This window comes from Aspergillus vadensis (assembly GCF_003184925.1).
Source record: "Aspergillus vadensis CBS 113365 unplaced genomic scaffold BO88scaffold_25, whole genome shotgun sequence".
Taxonomy (NCBI): Eukaryota; Fungi; Ascomycota; class Eurotiomycetes; order Eurotiales; family Aspergillaceae; genus Aspergillus; species Aspergillus vadensis.
Window position 1 is genome coordinate 341,179 of NW_020292063.1, and position 10,167 is coordinate 351,345.

General features: G+C 49.4%; 2 protein-coding genes across 2 annotated transcripts; both read right to left on the reverse strand.

The window, feature by feature from the left end:
* Positions 1 to 15: 15 nt before the first annotated feature.
* On the reverse strand, positions 16 to 4,190 carry BO88DRAFT_407641 (DNA-directed RNA polymerase III core subunit RET1). The gene is made up of 3 exons (XM_025707488.1): positions 4,029 to 4,190; positions 3,158 to 3,960; positions 16 to 3,103 (listed from the first exon to the last, which is right to left on the reverse strand). The coding sequence occupies exons 1-3, from the start codon at positions 4,089 to 4,091 to the stop codon at positions 289 to 291; spliced, it is 3,681 nt and encodes a 1,226-aa protein (XP_025559249.1). The 5' UTR covers positions 4,092 to 4,190; the 3' UTR covers positions 16 to 288.
* A 262-nt stretch (positions 4,191 to 4,452) lies between these two features.
* Positions 4,453 to 6,432, reverse strand: BO88DRAFT_428726 (putative MFS sugar transporter; the record flags this gene model as incomplete). The annotated part of the gene is made up of 10 exons (XM_025709099.1): positions 4,453 to 4,791; positions 4,814 to 5,062; positions 5,115 to 5,229; positions 5,255 to 5,340; positions 5,368 to 5,407; positions 5,538 to 5,624; positions 5,686 to 5,911; positions 5,998 to 5,999; positions 6,055 to 6,109; positions 6,372 to 6,432. 10 exons carry the CDS (start codon positions 6,430 to 6,432, stop codon positions 4,453 to 4,455), a joined length of 1,260 nt encoding a protein of 419 aa, XP_025559250.1.
* Between the last annotated feature and the right edge of the window lie 3,735 nt (positions 6,433 to 10,167).

The window sequence follows — 10,167 nt, forward strand, 5'->3', positions numbered from 1 at the left end:
TGGATGGATGGAGGGGATGTTTTACTGCATATTTGCAATAAGATTTAGAATAAGTCGACCGACGATCGCCGAGCGCTATGCATGCAACAAGAAGCAAAAGAAAAGACACATCCAGAACCGGCTTTTATGTACACACTCCGATGAACCAAATGAAACGCCTAACTTTTTCTTCTTTTTCCATTCATCAGTTGTTGTTTTTGTTGTGGTGTTTGTTCATTTCCTCTTGATCCGTATGTCCCGTCCTATCATCGTTGTCCATCCACTGAGACGGAATACTAGGAGGGCAGCTTACCGCCCCTTCATCTCAGGAAACTCGTCATCAAGCTTCAATCTCGCCGTAACATTCATACTCATCAACTCCTGAATGAGTAGCTTCGCCGCATACGGAATAGCCATCTTCACCACGCTCCGGGACGACTTGCACCGCTGACACCAGTTCAGGTAACCCATGAAACCGCACTGCTCGCAGACATCGATTTCATGACGATCAGACGAGATCATCAACCGCTCCAGCAGAAGCTGACTAGTACCATACGCGATCAAACAATCACGTTCCATCTCTCCCAGACGCAGACCACCGTCACGGGAACGACCTTCCGTAGGCTGACGGGTGAGAATAGCGCGAGGACCACGAGCACGCGAGTGCATCTTATCCTGGACCATGTGCTTCAGTTTCTGGTAGTAGATGGGACCTGTGAAGACGTAGAAGGGCAGGGCTTCACCCGTGATACCCGAGGTGAGGTAGTCCTTGCCACCGTAGCTGAAGCCGTTGTCGATAAGGATCTGGGACATTTCCTGGACGGGACTGCCGCCGAAGCAAGTACCGTAGCCGTGCTGGCCGGCCAGGACGCCGGCTTTTCCGGCGACGAGTTCCAGCATCTTTCCGACTGTCATTCGAGAGGGGAAACCGTGAGGGTTCATGATAATGTCAGGGTTGATGCCGGTGTCGGTGAAGGGCATGTCGGCTTGGTCGGCGATGATACCCACCACACCCTTCTGTCCGTGACGCGAGGAGAACTTGTCGCCGACTTCCGGGCGACGGGTCTGGCGGGTTAGGACCTTGACGAGCTGGTTTTCGTTCTCGGTGACCGAGACCATCACTTTGTCGATGTAGGCGGGGTCTGGGAGCTTGTAGGTCATGGGGGTGGGCATGTAGGAGACGGGCCGGCCGGCGTCGGAGTTGGGGAAGCCTGAGGACATGGACTGGTCGGGCGTGGACTTGTTGATGTAGACTTCGCCGGCGTTGACTTGTTCACCGACAGCGGCAAGACCGTCGCTCTCGAGGAGAGCGTGCTTGCGGATCGGTGCGTCATTTTCGTAGGTTGGTCCGCTCAATCGGTCCTTCGTGCCGTTGGAGTAACTCTTCAGGTTGGTGACGTATTTCCGGAACACCTGGCAGCGTCCAAAGCCGCGGTCGACTGATCCCTTGTTCAGGACCAGGGCATCCTCAATATCGTAGCCAGAGTAACTCATGACGGCGACAATGGCGTTCTGTCCGGCAGGAAGCTGGTCGTATTTAGTCAGCTCGATGGTGCGAGACTTGACCATGGGCTTTTGTGGGTAGACCATAAGGTACAGGATCGAATCAATACGCAGGAACTGGTTGGAGGCGATCGCGCCGATAGCTTGTTTACCCATGGCACATTGGTAGGTGTTACGGGGGGACTGGTTGTGGTGAGGGTAGGGGATAAGACCGGCGACTGCACCGAGGACTGTGAAGGGTTCAATCTCCAGATGGGTGGTGGTTTCTGTGATGTCTTTCTCGTAGATGGAGATCAAGGAGTCGTTCTCTTCGTTGACATCAAGATACTCAACCAGACCTTGAGCAAGGAAGTCATCGAACTGCATTGTACCATTACGCAGCTTCTCGAGGTGCTGGGCATTGACACGAGACTTGCCGTTTTCGACGACGATAAGAGGTCTACAGATTCGCCCATCGTCGGTCGCGACATGAACGGCCCTCTGGTGGTGGTTAATGTAGATACTGACGAACTCGGAAATACGTCCCATCCGACGCAGTCTGCGAAATGCGTCAAGGAAGTATTTCGGACGACGTGTGAGTGCAGTGGGTGTTCCGTTGATTGAGATCGTGTAGCAGCCTGGTCCGTAGAGTTCCTTACCACCCACAGTCTGGATGTCTTCGGCGCCGAGCATGAAAATCAAGTTCCTAATCGGGCCCTCTTCGTCGTTGGTTGTGATATGGGTCATGAGTGCCAAGTTCTTGACGAGACCACAGGCCTCACCTTCGGGAGTATCGGCCGGACAGAGCATACCAAACTGCGAAGGCTGCAATGCACGAGGACCAGAGACCTTTCTCGTCTTTTCGAACTGACTGCTAATACGGGTCATCATACCCAGAGCCGCAATATAACTCAGTCGACTGAGCACGTGGGTCACACCAGCACGTTCCATGCGGAAACGCTTCAAACTCCAGTTACCTGTCGAGATAGCACGATTCATACCCTGGGTGATATGGTTGCTATGCATGGTAATAACACTGTAAGCATCAAACGCCTCGGCACGGTTGCGCTTGTTCAGGACTTTGTCGATGTTCATCTTGATGTCGAAGCAGAACTTCTTAAACAAATCTTCAAAGAGCAAAGCCAGCAGTTGACCAGCCAATTCCAGACGCTTGTTTCCGAGATAATCACGGTCATCAACCAAACTTGCATCGTTCTTGGCCATAAGCACACGACGCGCCATGTGCGCAACATAGACAGCCTTGGGCCGGAAGTTCATGTTCTTCACTTCGATGTGGGAGATGATGACAGAGGCAATGGCCTCGACGGCTTCCTGAACATGGGTACGGCGGTAAGAAGGCGACTGCTTGCGGTTGATCTTAATCCGTGCACCAATCCAATCCAAAGCCTGTTGTTGTGTGTAAATACCCAACTTGATCGCCTCCTCAAAGTTGATGGCAAAGTCTTCCTGGTAAACCTTGTCGACACCCGCGACCAGCAGAAGCATCTCCTTGTCTGTGTGAATACCCATCGCCTTCAAAAGAATGACAATGGGAATATCCTCGCTGAGCACGTTGTGCTTCACGTAGAGCTTGTCCTTCTTGAGAACGATGTAACTCTTCGACTTTCTCTCGTTGGAAGAACTGCAACCATATTAACAATATAGCCCTCGACGGTCAATCACGAAGATCTCTCACCTTGTAACCGACGCCTGGACAATCTCCTTCTTGGGATCGGTTTCGACGATAATTCTGTTCTTGCTCAACTGTTCCTGGACAAGGATGACCTTCTCGGTTCCGTTCACGATGAAGTAACCACCAGGGTCCAGAGGACACTCGTTCAGCACCGTCATCTCCGTCGGCGTCTTGTTTGCCAACACACACTTGGAACTCCGAAGCATAACTGGCATTCTACCAATGGCGACACCCTTCCTCATGACCCTTTGACGACCACGGACATACTCGAAATCGACCTGAATGGGAGCCGCGTACGTCGTATCACGCAGGCGACACTCTTGCGGGGACACAGTCGAATAGGTGAAGTCGGCCCGCGCATCCTGCGGTTCGTCGGCACGGCGCGGGAAACCCAGATAGATATTGGTGAACTTGGTGTAGAAGGTATGGTCGACATCGCTTCGAATTGTAGAGCTGGACTCGACAATCTTCTTCAATTGGACCTCAACAAGGTAGTTGTATGAGTCAATATGCTGCTTCACCAATCCCTTGACCTTGAGGAAAGCCGGCAAAAGGTTCCATTTGTCTTTCGCAGTGTTGATCGGATCCGTGAGAGACTTGTTGTAGTAGAAAGGCTCCAGAAGCGCATCAAATGGATCGCGGTGGCGGTATGTAGAATGCGAATGCTCGTGCTCCTCAGTCGACTTCTGCTGCTGTTCCTCCGCACTTGGTGGTGGCGGCTGTTCGGTTCGGTGAGATTGTGCGGTCTGGGAAGGGCGTCTGCGTTTCGTGGTCTCCGCGGCACCTGGCCTTGAAGATGCTGCGCCCTATATTATCAGGAGCCGTTAGCCTGGGACCCTTCTCTACGGCAAATCGTAAAACACTTGATACTTGCCTCTGAAGGTTGCGCAGATCGCAGGTTCGCCGCAGAGATCGGCGCTCTTCTGCGGGGCGGCATCGCTGTTCAAACGGTGATGATCTCCCCCTAGAGGAACTGAGTACTGCCGTATGCCAAGTGTCAAGGTGTAGGAGAATATCACGGCATTCTGGGGTGACGGGCACAATTTCTTCTTTATCAGCGAGGGGAAATATCCGGGCTAAATTCCAATTCGGCAGAATAATTGCTTAGGTAATGAGCAGCTATCCTGGAACGGTTAGGCTACTGTTTAGCTTACAAATTAACAGGCTAACTGGATCGAGTAGGTATGTGCATTTCTTATCTTATCGGCTATGGCAGGCTGCACGGTTACGTTTCTGGCATGTGCAGCTAAGTAGTGCATGTGCATGACATACAATGTTTTTTTCCCGATTCAAGTTGATTATCCCTGGGCTGTCTGAGTAATAGGTCTGAAGGCCTTCAACACTGTTCTGGACAGCGACTTAGATTTGAATGCATCCTCAATATCGTCCAAGGATTGTCCTTTTGATTCGGGCATGAAGAGGGCGCAGATGAATGCCGTAATCAGGGTGCATCCTCCAAAGAGATAGTATGCACCAAAGCTGCTCTTTGATAGCAATATGGGTATCGTCAGTGCGACCAGAAAGTTGGCGGCCCAATTACTGCCATGTGCCAGGCTAGTGGCCGATGCGCGAGTCCTTTGTGGTTGTATCTCTGCTGCATAAATCTCTATGCCAACTGCCCAGCTGAGAGTAAATGACTGCAAATAAAAAGATGCAGACAATGACCACCCACCGACATGCACTAGTCGAGTTGTGTACGGCATCCCCTGCGTAGAGGCCCCCTATTAAGAACATTGTGACGGCGAGGCCGATGCCACCGTAGATAGTGCTGTGTCGTCGGCCCCACCTGTCTGCCCATATGAGCGCCGGTGTGGTTACGGCGAAGATGACTGTTGCAGAAACACCAGAGGCAAAGAAGCTAGCATCTGAGGAAGCTAAGCCTGCTTGCTCGAAAAGCAATGGGGCATACTTAAAGCAGATGTCAGCAGGAGACGACAATAGGTATAGCCGGAAAACCCACATAGAGTACACCATCAATTCCGCTGAGTTGCTGCATGCCCATGAGAAACACCGCCAAAACAGTGCGTGTCCGTACATCTTTGGAAAACAGGTCAAAATACTTGTGCTCCACTAAACTGTCTTGATGTTGAGATAACGGACGGAGCATGTCTGTCGCTGGAAGCACTCGCAACAACCTCAATAGTGACGCCCTGAGTCTGCTTAATCTCAGCCTTTTCACGTTCAGCCTAGCTGACACCAAGGTGGTCCCAAACTGCAGTAGCCTCCGATCTTCGGCCGTGGAGGGTCAACCATCTTGGTGAGGGAGCTAACCACAGGAGTGAAGCTACAGAGAAGGTAGTAGCCAGACAAGCCAAGATAATGAAAGGCGTGCGCCATGAAAAGGAAGAGTTCATACGAGAAGTACCGTAGGATGTAAAAAAACCCGATCGTCAACCCCAGAGTAACCAGCAACTGGGGTCCGGTCGTCAATGCTCCTCTAACCCTTGGCGGAGAGGTTTCGCAAATGTAGCTGCCGATCAATCAGAGAACAAGAAACCAAAAGGACCACTGTTCATAGGATAGCCACATACACGACCAGGGTGCCTAGATATAATCCCTCACCCACATACTCAATGCAACGTCTCACAACAAGTATCCCGATATGCACAGCAGCCGCCTCCAAAGCTGCTCCAATCGCAAAGATCAGGGCACCGATGCTGATACCCTTGGGCCTGTCCAATTTGTCTGCTAGATACCCCGCGAATAAGGAAGAAACTGCGGCTGGAATGAAGATGGAAGAGACGATCAAGCCATGGACTGTTGATCATTGGCTGCCATATTGTGAAACGAAGCTGCTCATAACCGTGACAGGCCCAATGATGCCAGTATCCCTTCTATGGAACTTCTCTTAATGTTGTACAAAATGCCCCCCCTAAAGAAAATAGAAAATAGATCGTTACCCAAACAGCAGCCCCCCACATGAGCACAATAGACTGGCCAGAACGTATCTGGGGGCTTTTGTAATTGTATCATTGGGGCCTAGTGACAGGCGTTGCTTCTATGAGGTCAATTGACAAATAGCAGACAATGCCGTGCAAAAGATGTAAAATGAGAAGGGAGTGCCGAAGATTAGAAAACATGAAGAATCCCAACTAAGACGAACTACAAGTAACCACTCGAGTCATTAGTTGTCTGGCTTGACTGATAAAGAAAGTGAGAGAGAGACCCTTTCACAGGCCAGACCCCACGCCGCCCCACCGTCGACCCCAGTCTGGACCCTGGGTTCGTTCAGCCATCCCATGTCCTGCACTATTGTTGCTTTCAATGCTCATTGTCATGATGGGAAATTGATAACAGTGCTAGGTGGGGATAGCCAAGTGCTCAGCTTATCGGAATATCTTGAGATGGATATCTGCAGCACCTCACAAGGCTGTTTCTAGAGCTCCAAAATCCAACATTCAACTATCGTGTTTATTGTACCCCGCGCAAGCGACTATCCGGGACTGTGTTCCGCCGAGATTTACAGCCATAGAAAATGCCATTTTAAGATGCATAGTTCCCTCGCACTTGCTATGCACCGATATTTCTGGGCAGATGCAGAATATTAGGAATGTTAAACGATACGACATAGCGGAGGGAATCGGGAGGGTACGTGCAAACGCCATTCCGGGGTGACGAAAGGTGGCATTGAAGTGATGGATCATATGCCCTTCGCACCTTGATCTTTTATTGATCAGTCTTCCCTATATCTCAACTACGTCATCATTCGACTAACAAGATCAGGGACAGGGACCTCAATCCACAAGTGATAACACAATATGATGTAGCAGATATAAGTTGTTTATTCATCTATAGATATGCTGAGGCTGGTCAACTTCTTCTATACCGGATAGTAATAAATTCAAATATGATACTACTGCTCGGGTTGCGAGATGAAGACGATTAACGGAAGGCTTAATGCAGAGGCATGCCACTAACTACTGACAATACTGCGTAAGTATATGTGAAGCGGTCAGCATCGGGAGTCTGTTAGAAAGGTTGTACTACCTACACCTCCAAGTGAAACGGCTCTCTGATATCGCTGGTATGTTTCAAACGAACTTTTTTTTTTTTTTTTTGCATGGCAGCCTGAAGGCTAGTGGCTTCGAAACAGATGACATCAAGCTTTCATGAGGTCCAAGGTTCAACTGAAAAGAGAAATTCTCCGTTCGGGTCACAAGAGGACTTACTCAAGAAGGGAAGCCATTCATTGTCTGCAAATAGCCCGTGAATCCCAGAGGCTTGAGCACCACGACTGCAGATTATGTAGATTTGGCTGACTTCCAGTCGAAGCGGCTGTCATTTGCGGGGTTTAAGGCGAATGCCTGAGGTGGTTCTAATCTTGCCTGGCAACAGGCTGCCTTTTCGAATTATTATCAAGCCTGCATGATGTACCATTTCGAGGCTCTTGGAGAATGTGTAGCCAGTCAGCAGATCGAAGGATTTGTTTATTGCCCATGCTTTTTCCGTTTGTAACCGGTGGCACTCCCATAGAACGCGCGCGCGGAATATGGTAATGTCTGGTCAAGCTGCCAATCAAATCAAATGTCCTCGCCGGATTGGCTGCCTTGGTAGCCAAGATGCCTTACTATCATCCTGCATGGTGCCTATTTACATGGTTACCCAGTCTTGTAAACGAGCGAACTGATGGCAAACGAAAGGATGAAATGTAGCAAACCTGAATGTCTTTCTGCACTTGCATGATTCGATCATCATTGTCGATGAGCGACTTCTTTCGATAGCCACGGTGGGCTCTCATACCCTGTGCAAAATAAGCTATCATTTGGCCAGGCGTTCCTCGAGACTCACTGAAATTGGTTGATTAATCATTTTTACATTTTCCGAAGCTGCAACATTAAAGGAACATGTTAGTATGCCCGAACTAAGGTATCATGCGGCTAATCATTCGCGTTCCATGTTTCCCGATGCCTTTTTGTAAATGATGGAGATGCCTGAGTTTAATGATTAGATTGATGCAGGCCCATCTGCCATATGAGGACCCAAAGGGTTAGGGACAGATACGGCTGCGTCAGAGAAATCATTGCTCATCGGGAGTCTCAGCAGCTGCCGCATGTTATCTGGTGTGTTCAAGGGAAACATTTCCACTATGGTTCCCTTATGGAGACGCAGAGGAAATTTGAAAGTTGATTGTGCAATAGTCCCCGCAATTCCTCAGTAAGGATATCATGACTTTGGGCTGTGCCATTTTGAATTTGGCTGCAATGTCAAAATGTGTATGCTGGTCAGGCTATTTGATGGTATTGTCAGGCTATGGTACGGATGACTTTGTTAACCATAGTTCCATCACCCACCCATCGCATGGCAAGAGAGACATTGAGATGATTCTAAAGATACCTCAGATTTTTCAGAATACAATCATTACGGAATATTGCAGAATGAACTCTTTTCGAAATTCTAGGTGTGAAGAGCGCGGTTACCGTCAAGTCGGGCAGTCTATCTAAAACGTCTTGTTAGTAGTCATCGTTCTCATTTCGGTAATACAAATCCGCACAGCCTGTGATTTACAGCCCAGTGAATATAGATTATCCGCAGAGCTCGTGCAGCGACCTTGTTACATACACTCGAGGCAACTCAAGCACGAAGTAGGTTACCGCTCATCCGAGCGTCACTGATGCCTGAAATATGGATGGCCTGCCAGATACACCTGCAGAATCAGGTGATATATGCGTAAATGCCAAATCCATATTTGGCGATTGGTATCTCCTACCTGTTGATACATACCAAAAAGGGGTGACAAGGTCTGGTTAGCTTATCAGGTATGACCCCGAGTAGTAGCTGTATCAACTCCATCTAGCCAGGATATTGTCTCCACAAGTAGTCGAAGATGCCGGTACACGGAGAATTCTGGCAGGCCAACACGTCTGTGCTCTTGTACAACTCAAGTCAGTGTCTGCAGGGAATCGCCATGCTCCAACTGTGGGAGCACGTCAGATGAATACGTGACCTCCGTGGACTGGTCTTGACAGAACACCATCGAAAATGTCGCGGGAATCCCGAGATTCCCGCAAGGGATACCATACCATTCATGCGGCGCATTGGGATAATACTCAGTTAGTTCTAGCTTCTTCTGTCGTATGGTAACAGACTACCAACTATGCCATATGGCTGCAGTAGCTACCGACCATAATGTCAAATTGGTTGATAGTCAGGTGCCAGCAATGACGCCCCAATAAACGACCATACAATTAGAAAACTGCATCCGCAGCTACAGTTGGAGGTGCTGCTGTAATGAGAGGACCGTTTTGAGTACTTCACTACGACCTTAGATATAACATTGATGAGCACTAGAGGGCCAAAGTTCTGGCTACACTCGTTAGGAGCCACTGTTCTCTTTTCGAAAGCAGGGCTGCAATTTTGGCTGCAATGTCGGCTAACCTCCGTAGTTTGCGGGGTTGGGCAACAACATGTCCAGTCTTCAGGGGATAATTGCCTTTGCCCATTTCGGAGCTGGAGGTATCCGGTACCACATCTCTTGGAGTAGGTGTATGGAGCACAGCTGTTACTGGCTTCATGAATGCAGACTGCATATTCCAAGCAATTGGAATGGCTCATGAGATTGAAAGGTGGGTAGAAGTTGGCGACAGATCAATTAAGTCCTCTGCGGAGCATGTGGGGAGATGATAATTGAGACGACACTACTGTGTACAAAGTATGTTTGAGGCGGTGGGCTCTCTCTTGACCGCAATTTTAGAAGCCATTGCCACTTGGCAGTCGAAGTTCTCCATCGGAAAGATTTCCATTCGACGAATTTCAGGCACAGCGATTAGTGGGCAACCACATACAAAGTAGCCAAAGCACAGATGCGGAGCGGCGAAACGCCCCTACAAAGGATGGATCCACCATCAGAAGTAAAAAGTACTTGTCGGACCATTCATAACATCACGTGAGATCGACAGTTTATCAATTCATGGCGTAGACATGTCCAGTGACGTCCATTGTGAATGGTGTTGAGTACTAAAGATATGGAGAGTCACGCGCAAGCCAGTTCCAGAAGACATGGACCATGAGCGCAG

What these genes read in the sequence shown, in the direction of transcription:
- BO88DRAFT_407641 (XM_025707488.1), bottom strand. Translation starts at nt 4,091, where the DNA reads ATGCCGCCCCGCAGAAGAGCGCCGATCTCTGCGGCGAACCTGCGATCT. An exon ending in GATCTGCGCAACCTTCAGAG is followed by an intron (nt 3,961 to 4,028) that starts GCAAGTATCAAG and finishes CTGATAATATAG; the next exon opens with GGCGCAGCATCTTCAAGGCC. An exon ending in GTCCAGGCGTCGGTTACAAG is followed by an intron (nt 3,104 to 3,157) that starts GTGAGAGATCTT and finishes ATATGGTTGCAG; the next exon opens with TTCTTCCAACGAGAGAAAGT.